Source organism: Miniopterus schreibersii (genome assembly GCF_964146895.1).
Source record: "Miniopterus schreibersii genome assembly, chromosome: 5".
Lineage (NCBI taxonomy): Eukaryota > Metazoa > Chordata > Mammalia > Chiroptera > Miniopteridae > Miniopterus > Miniopterus schreibersii.
In genome coordinates this window covers 26138165-26160266 of record NC_138106.1, presented here as the reverse complement: position 1 = coordinate 26160266, position 22102 = coordinate 26138165, and the positions used below count along the sequence as shown (strand labels likewise).

Sequence of the window (22102 nt, the reverse complement as noted above, 5' to 3'; positions counted from 1 at the left end):
ATGTTCAGCTAGCTTAGAAGACAGGGGTAAGCTTTTTCTGGCCTAGGGCCTCCTATTGAAGAGCCAGAGAGAAAGGGAAAATGGTTTTAAAATGAGAGAGATTTTATTCCAAGAGTAAGAACTTTAGATTTTATCTGTGGACACTGGGAATTATTGGAGACTATATCACAGGAAAATATGTGTGCGAGAAAGATTCCTAAGTCCAGCAACATTGTAGAGGCTCAGTGTTGAGGGACACTGGAAAGAGGCTGGAGGTCTGGAAACCCATTTAGAGGACTGTTAGAAATTCATGAATGAAAATGTGGATTGAAATGAAGGTAAAAATCTTGCAAGAAGAATGGGCAGCACTTAATGACCAAATAGCTTGAAGGATGAAGGAGAGAAAATGTCCATGTTATTTTAGCATCTTGAACATGGATAACTAGGGGGAAATAGTATTCTTAATAGAAGTGGGGCAGTGGTCAGGGGACGTCATTGAGGACAGATTATATGTGCAAGATTTTGGATATACTGAACCTGAATGAGAATGAGCTTTTATTTTGGGAACAAGTGTCTCACAGGAATAAGACTGGGTCCTGGGGTTCAGTCCTGTGCTTATTCAAATGGAATTATATCATTGTTTGAATCAAGAACCAAGCACTTTGTTAGAAAGATACTTTTGCATGTACTATCACTTTGCATTTTAGAAAACTCTAAGAGGATTCAATACTTGATGGCAATTGTTATTGAGTGTTATAGTTAATTAATTTCCATAAAGAATCAGAGAAGGAAGTGGGGCTAAAACTTTGGTTTTCTACCCTCTAGCCCAATAAGCTGTCTTGGAAGACTTTAATAACCCATAGAACTGCAGGTTTGGGAGGATCTTAAAAGTCATGTACTCCAGTCACCGACTTGAAGCTAGAATTCCTCCATATCATTTGTACCTCTTGGTTATCCAGGCTGTCTTAGAACCCCTGCAATGGTAACTTAAGGCAACTCATTTTACCTTTGGGTGGCTCTGATTGAAATCTGTCTTCTTGCAATTTTAACCCATTTTTCTTAGTTCTCCCCTTGAAGGTCTACAAATCACATAAATCATATATAATTCTCAGTCCATAATCCTAGTAGACAAGAAACATATGTTTATTTGCTTTAAGATAGTTGAAACCCCCTTCAAGTGGTGAACTGGTAGGAAATTCAAGCTCAGTCATTATTCTTTATGGTTCCCCTCAAGCCCCAAGAAGTTGCATAAAGAGCTTAAGATCTGGCGTGGTGTACTCCTTTACTTCAGGTGTGGGGGCTGTGCTGCTTTGGGAGTCCCTAGAGCCCTGGTGCTGAATATCCAGACTCCTAATTACTTTATCTTTCTATACCCTCCAGGGTCTTGCCATCTAACCCCACCCCCAGGGGACTACTCCATCCAGAGGCCCTCTGATTTCTTCTCCCTTTGCCCTCCAGGAATCTCCCCTAATTTCCTTAATGACTTTTGCTTTAACAAACATCCAGAGGAATCACTAGCTTCAACTAACTTTGTCTTCCCTGTGTAAGTTACTGAGGCAAGAAAATACCAAGGGCTTGGAGAAGTGTTTGAAATGGGAAAGGAAAAATAGAGAAAGGAAAAACATAAATTAATATTCTAATAAATAATCCTACCACACAAATTTAAGCCTTGTTGGACATGGCAGACTTTGGAACCTTTGACGACTCTCCTACAATTTAGTCCAAGATACCACTGCATGATACAATATTCTAACATATTGTAAAATGCTATCATCTCTCAATTTGGGATGGTTTGCAGAGTTGTAGCTACACACACTTTTGTTTCTTATCTCTACTTTATCCAGACCAATAATTAAATTGCTGATTGTTTCTCAGATGGATAATGGATTGAACTGGCCCGTGAGAGTATTATTGACAGTTGAAGATTAGCTCATCTGATTTATGGATTCACTGTAGATAAAAAAAAGAGGCAATAAGCTTCCCCCATCTGTGAATAACAGAGATTTTAATACAGGTATATTTCAACAATGACTGTCCCTGTTTTGTCTTTAAAGAAGAACAACATTATAAGGTAACTACTGAGCTGTGGGATTTTGTTTCTTCTATATTAGTAGGAATTCATGAAGTTATTATTTATTCACAGGTAATGAGTGTGTATATGGCAGCTACCCTGAAATTCCTTTGGAAGAAATGCCAGATGCAGATGGAGTAGCCAGCACGCCCTCCCTCAATATTCAAGAGCCATGCTCTCCAGCCACATCCAGCGAAGCATTCACTCCGAAGGAGGGCTCTCCTTACAAAGCCCCCATCTACATCCCAGATGACATCCCCATTCCTGCTGAGTTTGAACTGCGAGAGTCAAACATGCCTGGAGCGGGCCTAGGAATATGGACCAGAAGGAAGATTGAAGCAGGTGAAAAGTTTGGGCCTTATGTTGGAGAGCAGAGGTCAAACCTGAAAGACCCCAGTTATGGATGGGAGGTAAGAATATATTTTGAGATAACACATTTATACACATTCAGATGTGTAAAGAAGAGGTTACTGTTTATATAGCCATACTATAAGCAAATTCCATTTGTTGCAAAATGTCTTCAAATAGACCTTTAAATGTGAACCTCCCTCACAATGTCACTTCTTGATAGAAACAAAAAGTGTTGCTTAAAGGTGTATAGATAACAGGGTGGAAAGGAACTCAACTAATGAATGGTCAAAGAATAGTACCAACTTGAAAACATCCCAAAGGGGACAAATATAGTTTCTATAGTTAACACTTGGAAATATTATATGTGGCCATTCAGATAGTGTGTGGCATAAGCAAATGAACATCGTCATGTGACATGTTTATTGTTTTCTTTGGGGGAGGCTTGGAAGATTGGAAGAAACATTTGTTTTCTTCATTTTGTGGCTGAATTAATTTGGTTCTATATGTTCATTTTGCTCTGTGTTCTTCTAATATTTTTGTCTCTCCTGATAACCCTGCTTTGATTCTACATGCTTCTAGAATGTGAGCATTGTACTGAATTCTGTGATGATTCTTTATATTCAAATTAATTTAATGAATAATTCATACATTAAAATGACAGCAAAAAAACAATATGAAAATCAGCCTCTAGTTTCAGCCATACTTCTCACAGAACCTGTCGGACAATATCTAAGAATGAGAAGTTGTGGTCTGTTTATAAAAGCTAAGTAAATTATATTTCCATAAAGACAAGCTATTCATCTGAGTTTATAATTTTGTACAGATTCAGTAGATATATATACTTCCCCATTATTTTTATAACTTCAAAACTATTGTGGTTAATTCATAGCATCATAATTTATGGAAAGTCTGAATATCTGGAAAACTTATAGGCAATTTCTGTATTAGCTAGGAAGTGTTTTTTTGGAGATGTGATTAACCTTCTGTTTTATAGTATTTCAGTTAGACTGAAAGTGGATAAACTAAATTTATTTGGTATGTTCTTTTAAAATTCATGATCATTAATAGAATATCTGGTCAGCTTTTTAAATGGAAATAAATACGCAGTGGCAGGACTTAATTTCAAATATCTGTCCCTTTGCTTTTCCTGTGTCCCCTGTGATACCTGTTCAAAACGCTGGAATAACAATTCATGTTCAAATTCTGAAGTGTCAAAAGTGAAGGTCTGGATTTGGTAGGATGACAAGACAGAAATCCTTTCTTAGTTCTGTTCTTAGCCACAGCTCTGGTAAAGGTGTAGTTTAGCTGCATTGCCTTTAGACACGTATATTGATAAGAGATTTTTAAAAACTCACTGTAGCATTCACTGATATGTGAGTCGAATACATTTTAAACCAAATGCGTAGAACTTTACGTCATGATTGTTCTCCTTGAAATAATGTCTATAAACATTCTAATAATAAGTAACTCATTAAACTTTTATTACAAAATCGCTAGAGTTAAACAACAAGTGCAGTACTTCTCGAGATTATCCAGAAGTCTTAGAGTAAAACAAAGCTTAATAATGAAATTATTTTGCAATTACAGGTCTGGTAAATGCAGGGCTGTGCCTCTTTAGACAGGATAGCTAGGGAATGGGGGATGAACTTGGAGGAAATTCTTCATCTAGAGGAAATTCAAAAATAATTATAATTTTTTCTTCTTGGAGTAAAACGTCTTCAATATACACACAGGCAAATATTTACCTCGAGAAATGTAGAGTGATTCTTTTCCTTACGTCAAAACTGAGTAATGTTTTATTGCTTGGAATTCAAGATACCTCTAAAAATAGTCCTTGACTCTTTGGCTAAAGGTCATCATTCCCTCTCTCTTCCTCAGGAATTCAGTTGATTGTCAATTTAGTAGTTTTCTTTACCATTTTAATGGTAACCATCACTTTTGAGAATGTGGGTTTTCTGCTCTAGCTGTATTATGAACAAAACCAGAGAAAGGGCTTTCTGGCAAACTTGTTATACACAGAGGAGCGGTTGAGTCCTTGACTCTAGGGTTTTTTTCTTTTTTAATTTTACCCTAGTTAATACAAAACCCAATCATGATTACCAAGGGCACTTTTACAAAGGCATCTCACCCTACTCCTGAATGTGCATTTTTTATTTTCTTGTGTCATTTTTCCTCAACTGTAGCTGATTTCCCTCCTATTTTATTAGACAGATAATTGTGATTAATTAGTATAACCTCTCTTTTGATACTCCTTCAGTTTAAAAAATAAAGGTCTTAGGCCAAGGAAAATAAACATGAATGGAGGAAATCCAGATTCAGCAAATGATTATTGAGGACCTACTGTGTGTCAGATTATATACTAAATGTTCCCCTACAGGAACCCAGCCAATCAGGACTGAACAAATCATGGCAATCTCTACTCCAGGACTATCCTTGCTCTTTTCTTCCTACAAAGTTCTCTTCTTGTACATTTCCTGTATAATAGGTTGTATTACCATCTGTCCAGTTGCTCAAGCCAAAAATGGGTCATCTTTGACTCTACTCTTTCCCATACCAACCATGTCTAATCATAGTCCCCATATTCTATCAAGCCTTCATTCTTTGTGCATGTTGGTCTCCCTACCTGGAAGCCTCTTTTTCTTTCTCATTCTTAGCAACTTTCTATTTATTCTTCAAGTTTTCTTCTTCTACGACACCATCCCTGACCTTTCTAGTTAGAATTTAGTACTGCTTAAATGTTGTCCCACCATAGCTTCAGGTAAATTCATATACTAAAGACCTTAAAGCCTTGTACAGCATCCAAATTATTTGCCTAGCTTCCCCAATAGAGTGAAATATTTTTGAGAGCTTGCCTAGCTTTGTTTTCTAAGTGTGATGTCTTGATTGTGTTCTCTCTGTGGTGCCTGTGGTGCTACCTAATGATGACTACACTACCTGAAATAAGTAGACTGGATTAATCAGCTCAGGTTGCTATAACAAACTACTACAGACTGGGTGGCTTAAACAACAGAAGTTTATTTTCTCACAATTCTGGAGGCTAGGAAGTCCAAGATCAAGGTTTCAGCTGATTTGGTTTCTGCTGAAGACTCTCTTTCTGGCTTAGAGATGGTTGCCTTCTTGTTGTCTTCATAGGGCCATTCCTGTGTGCATGTGCAGACACAAATACACACACACACACACACACACACACACACACATACAGAGAAAGAGACAGAGAGATAACTACATAGAGAACTATTTCTCTCTGGTGTCTCTAAGATCAGGACCCCATCAATAGGACCTCATTTTACCTTAATTACCACTTAAAGGCCCTTTCTTTAACTATAGTCATGATGGGGGCTAGGGCTTCAAGATATGGATGTGGGGAGTATTCAAATATGTAGTCCATAACACAGACATTTAACAAATAATTGTTCAAGAAGAGACTTAATGAAAGAATGAATGAATGGATAGAGGAGGCAAGGAATGGGGGCTGAAGCAGGTTATGGAAAAAGCTAGAATCTCAACTTTAGATTTGGAGAATCGAGTATTAACTCTGCTACTACTCTGTGATTCTAGGGAAACTACTCAAAATCAATTGGTTCCTGCATTTTTATTTGACAATTGTGACAATAATAACTTTCACATATCATTAGTTGTTCTAGAATTAAAACTAAGTAGATATATGGTTATCTTTTTAAAGAAAGTTTTTAAAGGAGAAAGCTCAAAGATAATATTGCAAAAAAACATATTTTTGAAAATATGGTTTATAGACCAAAATTTACTGTTAGGGAAAATAAGGCATAGATAGTAAAAACATCATATGTGTGATTTCTCCCAAACCAGTATTGATTTAATAAAGAGAAACTTTAAAAATAATATTGGCAGTGATTGCTACCCTGAAATGCCTATGACTTGTTTTTAACAAAAAGATCTTTAAAGACTGAGAGGCGCTTGTCTCTAGGGTCCGAAAGTAATTAGTGATAGATGCTTTTTCTTAGGTTTAGAACTTTAGAGTTACTGATTGAGTGAATGATAATAAAAAAAAGTCTGTTGGTTCAAGATGAGGTTTTTCTGGTATGTTTCCTGTAAAGATGACCAGTATGTGCAAACATGGGAAGTACCTGGCAAAGCAGAGGGGAGCAGGCTTCTGGGGTGAGAATTCCTGGGCTCAGATCCTCTGAAGGTTGAGTGGTTTGGAAAAAGTAACTTATTTTGCTGCCCCTCAGTTTATTTATATGTAACATGGTGATAATAATTGTACCTACCCAATTAAGGATATTGTGAGGGTAAAATGTGACATCGTGTGTTAAAAGCCTACCAAAGAGCCTTCTCCCTGGTAGAAGAGCTCAATACATGTGAACATCAACAAAGGCTGAGCTACAATAAAGACTTAGCGCAGGGTTATTAGATAGGGCAAAGACCAATTCTATTTTATATATTGATTTTTATACATTTTCTTGCTCTTTCTCTCATTTCTTGTTTCCCAGAAATCCAGTTATCTCCAGGATGGTCTAATTATGTGACTCTGGGTTTATTTGAAAAGGAAGCACTGGATGCTTCTTAATTAACAATTAAAACAAGAATTCAGGAGAGATTCATAAATTTCTTTTTAAGCCAAAAGGTAATTTGGGTGGCATATTTTTTCATAGTCTGAGATAGTCTGAGATTGGAAAAACAGTGTGAAAATTTTGTTTTCTTGGAATATTATCATTTAGCACATTTTGGGGGCCTGTCTTTATTATCATTGGTCATTATAAAACTCTGTGGGTAGATGTAAGTCAACTGATGAACCTATTAGGTGCCAAACCCTCTATTTTATCCATCTCACCCAGAATTGCTCCAGATTATTTCGATCATTTAAAATAGTAGGTATGAATTTAGATTTCTTTTTCTCCCCTCAAGCACACAAATATTCAGACACTGAAAAATAATGACATGAGTGGACAGTAAATTTCTCCTATGTTCTGTTAAACAGAAAGGAAGGAGTAGTGGAAAGAGATTTTTACTGGAGTCAGAAATTCATTAAATAATTTTGATGCAGTGCTTTGACAATACATTATATTCTAGCAACGTACTCCTGAAATGTGATATTACAATGGGGGTGTGCCTCCCTATATCATTTTAAAAGAAATAGGTCTCACATTTGTAAGTTTGGTTTGAGTTCTGCAGTGATGCCTTACCTATTGAAACATGCAATCTATATGTTAGCTGAAACAGGAATATCCATTAAAACAACAACAGCAATATCCTACTTTCAAGAAGCCTAACAACTGAGTTCAGAGTCAGGAAGATGACAATCAAATAATATATGTTTGGTAATAAAGAAAAATGGGTAGTTTGGGATTTTAGAGATATGCAACAGATATCTTCGAATGGCAGTATTTCTCCCCTATTTCCCTCTAGGTCTGCTTGGGTCAAAATGAATTTTATCTGTTTTTCCAGAGAAAAACATTTATTCATTAATGAGAAAGCAAGTAATCTCAACAAGTTGCATATCCTTAGAGCTAGGTAACTAAGAAGTGAGGACCTTTCGTGTAATAATTTTGAAATGAATTGGTTCCAATAAGGAGGAAGGCTACCAGGTATCCCAAAGGCTGTCTTTAATGGACAGTTAAGAAAGAGGAATGTAATCTAATAGTAAATGTATATTACCATACTACCTTACTTTACAAAATGTTAAGTTTTTGCAGTGTTAGTAAGAGATGGCAAATATAGTTTGGATATTCAGTTTTACTTTGTGAGGAGTTAAGAGCTGAGAAAATGTTAAGAAGTGACGTTTAGTTAATACGACCCTGAACATGATAGTTACTGGGGCTCAGTAAGATGTTCTAGATTCTATTAGAGTATAATGAAATCAAGAAAAGAGGCTACAATGTGTTTTATTCATGTTGTGCTTTCAGCATGTATTATAGAAACAAAATCCCTTGTTGAAAGAAAATAGAAGTTTACCCTCCTGACTCTCCATGAACCATCGCTAGTTTTGACCTGGGCTCAAGAGAGACCCTTCTCTTCTGAGAAGAGGTCAGAAGCCCCCTTCCTCACCCACCTAGGCTCTGTCAATACCAGGGAACTTGTTCATCTTACACTTTCTTCCATGAAAGCTATTGATGGAGAGTTCAGAGTGTCAACTCTTCCTATTGCTGTTTTGGCAACTTCTAGTACTTCCAAAGTGTCAGTGATGTAGGAAAGCCTGGTAGCAAAAATTTGTAAAAAATTCCCAAATGTCAGGAGTCCTTTGTTCAATTCTGCCTGTCTTAGTGATCAACAAGAATTTCCATGTAAGCCACTCACTTTTCAAAAGAATATTGGGTGATTTTCTTCCAATTAGGAACCCTCATCTAAATTGTTAGCGTATCCCACAAAATGGACTAAAATGAATTTCTTTTATTATTTATTTGCTGCTATGCTATATTTACATAATTGTTGCTTCCCCCTGTAGCCACTAAATCAATAGTAAAACTCATAAGTTCAAAATAATGAAATGTTCAAGAAAGCTCCTTTTAAAATAGATTTTACAGTTGGTTCTAGGATTTGGTCAATCCAGGGGCAGAGATTCTTAAATGCTTCATACTCTAGATACTTAGTTGGGACCACAGCATGAGGTTACTCTATTCTCTGCACCTTTTCCTTCAGTGTAAGTTAGGAAGCAGTGGGAAGCAACAGGAAACAACTGATTCAAATCTATCTTAGAAGAGTTGGTGCATCTTCTCTGCTCCACAGTTTTTTCAGTGTAGCAATATGGAGAGGATTTGTCCCAATAATGATAAGTAGGTAGTGTGGAGAAGTGAGGACCCTGAGGGAACTTGTATACTTTTTCATCTGAGCAATAAATAAAATTTTTTATTAGTATAGCATCTTAGCTTCTCAAAATTTTATTTACATTGATAGAATCATATAGTAATTTTGATGAAGTACTTCTTACACACAATTCTGCCTAGGAATCTAAAAAAAATGAATTCATATTTCAGTTAAAGGAAAATTCAGTAAATAAGGGCTATCCTCACGTTTGCTTGGCTACATATTTTGGCCTTTTGTGAAGTAGCTGAAGTCAAAGATAGGTAAATAGTGTATGCTTTTAATGACCATTTTCTCCAGCATAATTAGTAGGATTCTCAAGCCAAAAAAAGTCACAAAGGCAAGAAGTAGTCAGCTATCATTATGACAAAGCATAAGAGAGATGTGTGTGTGTGTGTGTGTGTGTGTGTATGAGTAGCAAATAGATACCAATAGCTAACTGTTGGTTTGTCATTCCTTTCAAGTCAATATTTGACATAACAAGATTTTAGTACAGCACAAAAAATTTAACAGTTCCTTTGTTATAAAGGGACTTTTACTTGTACTGATAGAAGGTGAACAAACATTATACAGAACTAGCTTGCCTCACTTAGGAGCTCACCTCATAGCTGGGCCCATGTGAACTCCTTTGACCAAAGGAGAATATCTCAGAGAGAGCTTCTCAGAGGGACGCTGGTGGCCAGGAACAAGACAAGCAGGTTCAAGAACAATTAAAAGTGTATTCTATGATTGTTGGCCTTGCCCCCTGCTCCCAATATCTGCTACTTCCAGATCCAAACCCTCTCAATGATTAACCATTTAATCCCATGAGCTTTCAGATCAGAATTTTATTCTATTAGTCACATACTACCCAAGGCACAGAAAATAATTGCTTTGTACTACTTAGTATAATCTTAGGAAGTTGGCTGTAAAATGTAATCTGATACAGAAATAGTGTCTTCACAACCCACACTGCACAACCTTACCCACACATGCACACACACACACAAATGCATATGCCTTCTTAAGTTTTTTAATTAAGCATTTTGGAATCTGAATTTTGGATCTAAGCATTTTGGATAGTCCCTGATGCTTTCTCTATGTAACCTATATAAAGTTGGGTGCCTTATGGTTCTACCTTGGCAGTCACTATAAAAATTTTTCTTTAAGAAAGGCCAGTAACCCCTCTACCCCTTCAAAAAAACCCAAATAAATCAGTTTTAGAAACATCAAAGGGGATCCCATTTATAATGCCCTGAAAAACTTAAATCCTTTCACCCTATATATCTCTGTTATTTACTTTTACTCTTTTAATATCTTACACACCCAGCAGGTGCTGCTCTCAAAGACTCTGCCCTCTCAAGCACCCTCCTTGCCTTTGTCCATTGTAGTATTACCGAATATGGGTTACCTAGCATCTGGATAGGGCTAATAAACAAGGATCCAGCTGTTGACCCAGAAGGAAGACGCCTCCCTCCCTGGGGCACGATGAGAGAAGGATGATTACAGATACCTCTGCTCTGGAATCTTCTCTTATTCCTGCCACACCTTCGCCTAGAGCTCTGTGTAGGAGATATGCATATATTTTCTATGACATATTTTCTGTGACTACTGGCCAGTCAGCTCCTGTCAGAGATCCATGGGATGTGGACACCTTTGTGCCTCCTACCCACTGACAGTGGTGTTTTCCTCTGACACTGCAGCTGACCTCCCAGGCTGCCCTGTCCAGGTGTGCCTGGCATGGCACAGAAGCCTCAGTTGGTTGGCAGCCACAGGTGTGGATGATTTGTTTTTTTGTTTTTTAATATGTTTAGATTCTTGTGGTAGGAATTCAGCAGGTGTGTGATGCCAGCAGAGAATCTCCACCTTGGCACAGATACCAGCTGCCCTCAAAAAACATGTTCTTGTTGGTCTCACAACACTGTCAGCTTGAATCCCTGTTTTCCTGGAAACCTCACCCAAGGGCAAGACTCTGACAACCAATGAGTTAGGGTAAGTTCATCTCAATAGATGAGCATGAAGAGTCTCCTATATGAACCTAATCTATACGTAGGAGCAGGTTATCTGGCTCTGCCCTCATGTTTTTGGGTTTTTTTCCTTCTGTGTTCTTTCTGAGTTGAGCTGGTATCATTCCAATGACAGGGTTATAGGAAATCCTGGACTTGGTTGCCAAAAAGATATAAACCATGCTTGGATGCTGTTGACATATAAATGTATGCTCATTTGACTGAGACTAAACAGTAGAAGCGCAGATGGAGAGTGGTTCTGCGTGGAGTTCTTCCATCTCCCGGCGATCTCCTCAGGAAGTCACTGATCCTGGGACCCACTCAGTTCAATACAGGGCAAGATAAACTAGGAGATCACCACAGACCTTGTCTTACCTAAAGGGGCAGGAGCAGTCTAGCTTCGATAATGCTGCCTGAGGAAGCCGGGTAATCTAGAGAGGAGGTAACCAAGAGCCCCTGCTGTTATCCAGGTCAGCAGTGTGGGGCTAGAGCTCTCAAACCTTCCCCTCTCCCCACTCTGCTTATAAATCTAGCCAAGCACTTGCACTGTGGCTTCTCTTGGCTAGATCATGATATCTAAAGAAATAAATATATATACCTTAGATTACTTGGTTTTCTTCCTTTGTCACAGACCCTTCCCCAGTTTTTCTCTTTAGAGTCAAACTTGGAGTTTATTGTATGTTGGTTTTATTTGCATACACATAATACAGGCAGGGGGTGGGGGGTGGAGGACAGGGAGTCCACACAGTGATTTGCCTTCTGGGCCCTATACCTCTTTGAATATAGGTGTTGGTCATCCATTCCCTTTAGGTAATACAAATGTGCTACAATGCAGTGGTGACATGTGTCGGAGGAGCATTTGTCCCAAAGGACAGCAGGTGGGATCTGTAAATCATACTAAATCATACTTGGGGAAAGGGGTGTCACATGTAAGTATCAGATAGTGAGTAGACTGGTCTTGCATCCTGTATCTTAACCTTTTATAATGCAGATATTTATGTTAATGTACATTTGATCTGAGGGCACTAGCTGAGGAGAACCGATTGTAATAATCCAGGGAGTAAACATTAAACATCATCTGAACCATTCAGATCAGTTTTACAGCTGTTCTCCTTTTGTAGTGACATTTTATATATTTGTCTTTAGTTATTGCTAATATATTCTTTTAATCATAGCATCTTTTGAGAATCTAGTTCTTCTATAACAAAGAAGTGAGATCAAAACCCTTCCATTGAGCTCCAGGATTGAGAGCAGTCAGTCATATGTCCGGTGTTTGATTAGAACTCACTTTATATCCAAGTCATTGGCCCCCTTAAGAGAGGAGGAAGGATTAAAAATAGCTCTGTTGCCCAGTGGATGATTCTCAAAAAGAAAAAGAATTATCATTGTGTTTAATAAGAGAACTGACAAGCAATCATAATTCTTTCCATTAAGTAAATATGTTAGAGAAATTTATTATGAAATGACACATTATGCGAGCCAGGAATCAAAGATGACATCCTTGCATTAAATACGGTAGATGCCATTAAGGAAAACAGTCAATATGTCACCAAGCCATGGCCTGTAAAAATTAAATTGATTTGGTAAATGTAAGTAAGATAGATCTGTTTGCTTTCATCATCAATTTTGAGTGGGTGAACAGGTGATGTCACCAACCTGGGAGCGATAAAGATGCAGGACCATCTGGAAAGGCAGGTGATGAATGGGCAACTGCTTTTGGATAGTGACAGTGCGGTGGTACTTTGTCACTTGGGATGCAGTACTTAATAACTTTTCAATACCATCATAATAAATTTCACTGCCTTATTAATATAGAAATGGTGAGTTATTACCACGATGGTGAGTGTAAATAACTGGAGATGCAGCCTTCAAGAGCTGATTGTTTGGGCATGTTTCTTTAAGCAACACAGTTGACTCGTGATAATCAACCTATGTCTCTACCAGTAGAGTTTATTGCACTTGTCAAAGGAAAAAGTAGTATTATTCAAAATTATATGAAGTCGTAATAAACAAGTTTAATATATTATCAGACTTTTCCTGTAAGTTTTCAAACACTGGGCAGTAAATCATTTTTAATAATGTCTTTTCATGTAAAATAATGTCCTTATGCAGTAATAATGTCCTTTCTCAACTATTAACAAAACAGTCGACTTCTTTGTATGCGTTTTAAAGGGTATTTTTATTTGTACTTTTCAATCATTGGAAAAGTGCAGAATGAAATCCTTTTGCAAATAAAGAGCTAAGGCAGGAACCTTAGCATGTTTCATTAACAAGCCCAAAAGTTGCTGAGTACGGGCCATGTCACACGTTTCCATTTTAATTGAACAGATGTACTTAAGGGTAAACCACAGCAAACGAAATACAGACAAAATTATAAACACGTGCCACCAAGAAGTAGGCAGGAAAGAGCCTCTGATGAGCATCTGTGTGTGTTTTATGAAGCCAAAGACTGCCACTTCATAAGTTTGTCGCTGATGTCTCCAGTTTAATGAGGAGAAACAAAATATGTAGATAGGTGTAAGCTGAAGATGAATTACTAGATCAATCACTTAGCACCGTTCAGGGTGTCTGTCCTTGTGCAGTGGGAAAATAATTAGATCAGGGACGCTGTTCTTATTTCTATACTGGTGTCCCGCCTGCGATAGAATATGGAAAACTTCCTCTTTCATGTCACTGTGGTCTTTATATTGTTTCTTGGCCGGGCTGACTTTTAATTCTGACATTGTCTTTCAGGCTGCAGTGTGCCAGCCCCTTAAATGAAATGCCTCTCCACCATTTCTATTACTGCTGAAAAGAGAGCCAGCAGTCTATTAACAGGCAATAAAGTTCAGGAAGCCCAGGACTCATTTCTTGGGTCAGAGGTGAAAATTGCATACTAAATGAAACAAAGGTGTGCCTTGATCCCTCAAGAAGCAGCACCAGAAAGAACACACGTGCTGTTAGCTAGAAGTCTCCCACTTAAAGGAACAGGAATAATCGTAATAATGTTGGCCAATGGAGTTAAGTACTCAGTTGAGAGAAATTATATCAATCTGACAAATATAGCCTTTACAGGAGATAAAGTCTCTAATGACCTTAAATGCATATATTTATCATTTAATTCAACAAGCCAGTTCCCTTGGGCTTTTGACCAACGACATTTCCCCTGAAGTTTAGATTTTTTTTTTTTTTTTACTAGCCCAGAGAATAATGGCCATTTGTCAGACGGTTCCAAAGCTAAGCGCAGTTGGAAGCAAAGAACAGGAGAGAGAAAAAAAGGCTAATAGAGTCTTTCCACCTCAGAGAATATTAATACCAAGTTTAATTGATGCAAGAGCTGCAGTATTTCGTGGCTGAACAGTAGGTGGCAGACATTGTAGTGAAGAAATGGGGACATTTTAATCTAAGCTATTTTTATCTGATTTCATTAACTTCCAAATATGTCATCAGTGTGCACTGCACACGAATTTGCAGAAAAACAACAACAACACTAAATAGTTATGAAGTGTGCTAGTTGGACTTGGAAAAATCAAAAGGATCCTGCAGAAACAGAAGCAAGAGGTCTAACGTTCCATCAGGTAAAGCGTGTGAAGCGGGAAAGCCCAAAGAATAGAGGGCCCTTGTGCACAGTGGGCTTTTCCTCGCTGCTTTTCTTGGCCTCGACGTGATGAGCTGTGCTGGTGATACGCACGAAGCACTGTGCTCCCGCATCTCCCTTTGTGCGGTTGGCCGTGCCTTTGTTCGTGCTGCCAGTCAGCTGTCCTTTCTCGTGGGCAGCCACATTGGTAACCACAAGACCTGCTTGCAAGTAGGTTTCTGGAAAACCACACTGCCCTCCAGTCCTTTACTGGTCCCCACCCCCTTCCCTCAACAATCTGGCCATTCACGTGGCGTGGCTCCCTTCCTCGCTTCTCCGTCATATGTCTAGTGGGTTTGTTCCAGGGAGGCCGAGTGGGACAGTGGAACGAGCACCGCCCTGGGTGTCAGGGACCTTGACTTGCTGCCTCAGCTCAGACTTAGGACCTTGGATAAGTCATGTGGCTTTGTCCTCTGAAGTCTCACTGGGGTGTATTCCAGCTTTGACTTTCTGAGCCTTTGAATCCTGTCTTATACACCCACTCTTTCCTTCTCTTTATCCTTGTGGACGTGCTCTACGTTGTCATGATTTTAGAGATTTTATTTATATCGGGGCCATGTTTTGCTCTATGCACCCTGGGGAGAATACGGATTAACTTTAGGTAGGAAACGGAGGCTTGTTCTACAAGGTGTCTTGTATTAAACTCGTATAACTATGTTTTGTAAACCTGAAATCAAAGCACCTTTGATATGTTCATATCTCTTTAGATTTTATATTTTAGCAGAGAAGGCAGCTTAAGGCCAAAGGCTTCTTTAGAAAGGAAAATAAGTCAGTTAGAGAGAGGACTCTATTCCTATCCATCTCTGAAAAGACTCAGGCAGCAATTTTATTCTGTTCCTGGGGTATGACTTAGTTCAGCCTCAACTGTACTAAGGCAACGTTCGAAGGTTCCATTTGGTTCTCTCTTACGCGCACAGGTGTCACGGGCCCCCGGTGCCCCCGCCCCCTGCCCCTCTCTCCTCCTTGTTCTTTACCTTCTTTTTTATTGTCTTCTTTGAAGTCTCCCTAGTTTTCTGCAGTAAGAGAGCCAGGAAAACACATGGACCGAGGAGATTGGGTCTAGAGACAAATGGCCTTGGTTCAAAATCTCTATCACTTACTTGCTTTGTGACTTTGAACAAGTATTTCACCCCTTTTTGCCTCAGTTTTCTCATCTGTAAAATGGTAGTGACAGTGGGATCTGCCTCATAGGATTTTTGTGAAGATGAAATGTGCAGATTACTTTGTCAAGTATTGTAAAGGCTTAGAGTGGGGCCTGGTATGTTGTAGTAAGTACGTCAAAGCAAACTGATCTGAATAATTATCATCACCAGCATTATTCTAAAGTTGAGGTGTCATCAATCCAAAGTTGGGGTTGCTGCTTGCAGCCTATTTGTGGGGAAGGATGCAAGCAGCTGAATTCAGTCTTTGAGGATGGAGCTCTTTGGGTTGGCAGAGCCATCCCGTTGTAGAATTAAATACTGTCCCTTGTCTAAGTAGTGCTGACAAGTGGCCTTCCCTAGTGGATGTTTAAATGGTCCTTTTACTGAAGACTCTGGTGAGCGTCTGTCTCTAAACAGTGCAGAGGAGGCGGCCCGGGGGTTTGGCTCTGCGTTTGCTGAACGTAGGCCCTTATAGCGTGGCACACCTTGTGAGCCTTTGGAAAGCGCGCCCTCGGGCCCAGGTCTCTCATGGACTCTTCCTTGGAAGGGCTCTCTCCTCCTTACTCTTCTCTCTCCTCCTTGGCCACAACGCTCCTGTGTCCCTCAAACTCTGTCCCCTCAGGCTTCAGCCAGATAACAACAGGGCTGGTTTTCTCAGCAGGGTCCAGTGAGCGGGTCTGTGGAGTTCGGGAGGGTAGGTGTGGGATTATCCAGTTCATGCTCCTCTTCTGGAAGGACAGTGGCGTGATTCCTTCTGAACAGCCTGAGAACGAACACACCTCACGGCAGCGACACCCAGTCTCATGCGAGAAAAGCACGCGCTGCCTAGTGACACACTTTGACCTCGTTCCAGACGAAGCAACAGCCCTGGCAGCTGGTGAAGGTGCTGCCTTCCTGGGCCCTGCTGCCCCAGTGGAGCTCCCCATTAAGTGAGAATGGCTCAGAACCATAATTAAATGCGTTGTGATTAAATGTATGAAAGTTTTCAGATAAGTGGAAATACACTTATCTTTACATTTTTCTTAAACTGTGTACCTGGAGGGTCAGTGGGGTCCTGCGATTTTTCTGGGAAGAAATTTGGGGTTTCATAGATCAGACTCTGTAGAAGACACATTATGACTTCTCACACGTAAAATTTCACTGTTCACCATTACCTTTGATCATTTTGAATACAAGAAGTATTCAAAAGTTTTGGGGGTTTTTGTGTGTTTGTTTTTACCTCGCAGAGAAATACCAAAATAGTATCTTTCCCCTTCAGTTCTCCTGACCATTACAACATACTCTTAGTGCCTTCAAGCTTCCACAGCATGAACTAAACAGTCACAAAACTGCCACATGCTAATGATTCTTTACTTATACAAACTCTGCTATATCCTAAGATCTCTCTTTGTGTGGGGGCTCCCCTTGAGAACAATGTGGATTTAGTAATACACTTAATTGGAAGGCTAATAAGAACGAAGGACCTTGTTTTCTTTTTTAACTTCGAAAGGCAATCATCTCAGGCAAAACAGATGTGAATATGATTTTTTAACAAGAGAATTTTCACTTTCCTTTGGACCTTCTAAAGCATGGAAATTCTCCTTTGAACATATTTATTCTGTAAGAATATTGTCAGCAATACAAAGGTCGGAGAGTAGTTGAGTTTGCCTATAGATGACCCTGGCTAAAAAAATATGGAAAGTACTTGATGAAATCATGAATTGTTATGATTTAAATTACAGAGCTCCAGATGGATCCCTGAACGCTGACCTGTCAGGAACATTATGAAGGGTATCGTGGCGAGGAGGGTATAATGTCACTTGGCGAGCTTGCTCAGGAGTGGTCATTTGAAGTTTGATTCCCTTCTCAACCACCATAACTGATTGATCGAGACATGGATCTCCAATTGACTTTAGTTTCTGCTCTGCAAATCTGACATGAATCTCCTTGAGAGTCTAAGATGTAGTTGTAAAGTATGATTGAAGCATTTTGGTTTCTCTGTATAGTCCAGCTAAGTGCCTCAGAACACTAATCCCCAATTGCAATCCTCCAAGTGGTGTTGAGAAAGGAAAAGAAAGTCATTTCGCCTTCATGTCTATGGGGTAGGATGAAAGGTGCTGTAACCAGGTAAGGTGACACTTAAAATATTAGGACTTTTAAGTCAAGGAAGGCAGACTTGTGATGTGACATGTGATATGGATATCAATAAACGTGATTTTTTTAAACCGAATTCTGGTAGACTAGATTTAGTGTGGATGAGAGGGAGCTAAAGGATTAGTTTATTCTAGTTGAGAAAAAAAGATTAAAAAGAAACACTAATTGCCAAAATAAGGTGTTAGAATTCATTACACAAGATGGGAGAGATTGAAAATATAGCATAAATTGGTGGTTTCTACCATCAGCTGCCTCTCATCAAGACTCTGTCAGCTGTGGATTTATCTGTCATCATTTGAAAACCACTTATGTTTTCAGCCTTGTTATAACTTTTATAAGTTTATTCTAGTCTCATGGAAAACTTTATGTGTATTTACTCTCTTAATTTTTGTCTAGAATCCAAATACTTCCTCCCTATGAGAGCCCTGAGCTTGGGAGTTTAGGAAGGACAGAAAGACTGCATTTGGAGAGTTATCTTTTTATGTTTTTGTCCTAGGGCTCTAAACCTTTCCACTGTCTTGGTCTTCTGTTCTATAAAAAGAAAAGGTGATTTTCTGTGGCTCTAGACAGAGCATACACTCCTTGAAGTAATAAGCTAGGTCTCACTACAGTGTCTAAAACAGGGCCACTCATAGCCAGATTACAAAGATGTCAGAAGAAAATTATGTAGTAATGAAAACTGGTCTATCTAACTTTTTAAAAAATGACTGACCCTGTATTTTCAGGAAGAAAGTAAACCCTATTTAATATAAGTCCTTTGGTCATTGAGATGTGTCAGAAATCTTGCCCTTTATTCTGAAGTGCCATTGTGTTAGCTTTGACATGTTAAAAATAATAAACAGCTGACATTTTAGGCACAGACTAAACATCAAGCAAATGACATTACATCGAAGCTCTTGAGAGAGTTACAAGATGACGAGATGCCAAAGGAAGAAAAGTGCAGAATAGTCACAAAATCTCTGCGTAGCAGAGGAATCGTCAGTGTGAGTGCCGTTTACCCAAGCCTTACATTAGGGAGGTTTTGCTTGTATGGAAAATTGTTTCTCCATTTGAATTTATATGAAACACTAGAAAGGGCAGCAGATGACACATGGTTTCAAAATTCATTCCCATTTTTGCTCTTTACTGATTAATATATTAATTCCACAATTGTGCACTGCTTGTCTACCACGTGTCCTGGTGAAGCACAGCAAGGGCTAATGCCTGCTTCCTCTCCCTCTCCCCTTTCCTTTCCTTTCTTCCTCTTTATTTTCTCTTATTTTATATGTTCTTACCCTTAGCCAAATGTCAGTGCAATTCCCTTTACCTAGTAGTTTTGGTTAAATTAATTGGGTATCCATCTAATATGTGTCACCTTCCTTCAGAACAAATATTCACAGGATTTGGCCATCTGGGAGACAGTCAGTCATTTCGAGGGTGCAGGTGGAAACACACCTGTAGTTAGTCACTTGCAGGGGCATTTGTCTATACCTGAAATTATTTGCAGGTGTTAAGCATGTGCTTATAAAAAAAGGGAAGTAAGTATTTGAGGGCCAGAAGAAAACTTGCCTCTTAATTTAATATTATTTTCTCTCTTCTCTATCTCTTGGTTACTTGGGGAACCGATGCACATAGTTTTAACTTAGTGTCCTGAGTGACTGTAAAGAGGAATGACTGTAAATGTAGCTTTCACTGTTTTATGTGGTTCATAAAAGCATTCTCTCTAGCTCTGAAGATCCATTTATGTTTTCACTTTACAGAAATAATGCAGTAAAGTTTTCTAGTTTTGAGGACAAAATCGCTCATTAAAATCAGAGACACGTAGTGTTTTAATGAATTTTAGTCCCATTTTTAAGGCTATTGTTATGTAGCTATTAACTTTCCCAGTGTTCCTAATAAAAAGCAAAATTATCTAAACTATTTGATGATTTATAGTAAGTATTGATAAACTTTTTTACGCATTTTCATGAAAGCATATTAACCATATGTCGTGTAGCCTGGCAAGAAAAATAGAAACAGTGAGAAAATCAGCAACCAGGAACTCAACGCTCTGTTGACATCAAATTTGGCAGATTTTGAAAATTCTGTGATCATTTTTCTCCTTATGTGACACTACTCTTGTTCATTCTTCAAAAACATTCGCCTCAGCGTGGGGAATTACAGATAATTTGATGCAACAGGTTTAAGTTACCATTTTCATAGTGAAAAGAATAGCTTAGCATGATCCCGATTTTCCTTGGTTTCCTCCCATTCTCGAAAGAAGCAGAGGTATTCACGTTTCTTTGTCTAACAGTTTTATAATGTCTTAAGAGATTAACAGTGAGCATGAATGAGGGCCTACGGATTAGACAACAAAAAGCCCGGGACGTCCACTACCTTACTTGCAAATTTTACATTTTCCAGCATTGCTGAGTGAGTATAGAAACTAAGAAAAGATAATAAGTACCAGAGTCTCAAAAGTGTTTAGTGATTCAAAAAATTCAGATGACATGTCAGAACTGACAGACTGATGGAACCGTCTGTGGCAGGGCCCACTTTTTTGTCTTATGTTAAGCTCTCATACTGAGTGAATGCAGATGTTATCACGGTACCCCAGACAGACAGTCAGTGAAATGTGACAAGCTGTCAGCAAAGTTACACTACGTTGATTTTGTTAAAATATCCACAAGCTTTATAGTTTCTCTTTATAGAAAAACCTCTTACCTCACTGAGTCAAGAGAATGGAAGCTGCTGGGGAGATCCCTGGTGCTTTCATCATAGTCAGAGTACCTTGGGCTTTTTCTCACTTAGCAAATGGAGTAGTAATGCACCCCAAATATCAAATCCCAAAGTATCTCAGAGTAATTTTTTTTGTCTTTCGACTTGTTCTGTAATATTTTGCTCAATTTACATTGCACCTCAACACTTTGGCAGAGGGCATTTCAAGATCAGAAAGAGTGAATTTTCTTCATTTAAATTAGGAGCCAAGATGAGAGGTTAAAAGTCTGAAGGGCCACTCTAAACAAAAAGCCTTTCTTAAAAGAGGTTTAGACATGGAAAGTGAAAATGTGAGCTTAATCAAAAACTAAGAGTTTGGCTTCTACTCTTTTTATTTTTAAACACTGAAAGTCAACACCGGCAAGAGAAAAATCTTCATTGGAAACAAACATTCGAGCAGTTCATGAAAACCAATTCTGTTTTCCATATATGGTTTATACATTTAGAATTTTCTTATAAGTTGGGAAAATTAAAAAAAAAACAGTAAAGAGGAATTCTAAAAGTTCTTCAGTGCTATAATGTATTTATTTCTAAAGATGAGGCTTGCTTATTAAGTGATCATTTTTTACATCAATTTTAGATTCAATTTAACTCAGGAATTTAGAAGTCAGAACAAGCAAAACAATAATTAATTGAGCCAGATTTAATAAGAATATTTATTTGGAAAATGCTGTCTTAACAATATTGCTTTTAGTGACATTAATGCTATCTTTTAAACCAAGGAAGACATCAGTTTTGAGATTTGAGTTGAACATGGCAGAGTTTATTCGTAGCCTCTGGGTACAAGAATTGGTTACCTTTTACCCCATCTTGAGAGGCCCCTGTTGCTGTAATTCATTTAACTTCAAATTGCAAATTGTTTGGTAGAAGATTACTTTGCAATCCTAGTTTTTACAAATTAACCTCTGTTTGTACATTCACTTTTGGAAACTAAAGGTGAAAGGAAAACATGAGCCACACTTGTTTTGTTCAATTTATATTGTCACCAAGGATATTAACATACAATGAGAAACTGTTCTGTGATTTTGAAAAATGAAAAGTCAAGACATTGTGAAGATAGCATCTAGCCCGATGTTTTTGTAAAACACAGAACTAAATAATCAAACGAAATTATGCATATGGAGGAAATGATTTAGAATATGTTTCGCTGCTAATCGCACTCATGCTGAAGTTTTAAATTTCATCTGTCTGCTCAGATCTATTGTGAGCCATTAAGTGGCTTCCTTTTTTCCCCGACAAATTGAATGCTGCAACTGCACGGAGCTCTTTTGTTCTTTTAATTCAGTCAGCATGGAAATGATTTTCTCATTTC

At 38.4% G+C, this 22102-nt stretch overlaps 1 protein-coding gene across 16 annotated transcripts in view; it reads left to right on the top strand.

The window, feature by feature from the left end:
* Positions 1–22102, top strand: part of MECOM (MDS1 and EVI1 complex locus) — a 519851-nt gene that overhangs the window by 247164 nt on the left and 250585 nt on the right. For all 16 annotated transcript variants that reach the window (XM_081138849.1, XM_081138845.1, XM_081138848.1 and 13 more), the window contains exon 2: positions 2123–2460. In XM_081138849.1, coding sequence (XP_080994975.1) covers positions 2123–2460 — 338 coding nt within the window. The remainder of the gene's footprint in view (positions 1–2122; positions 2461–22102) is intronic.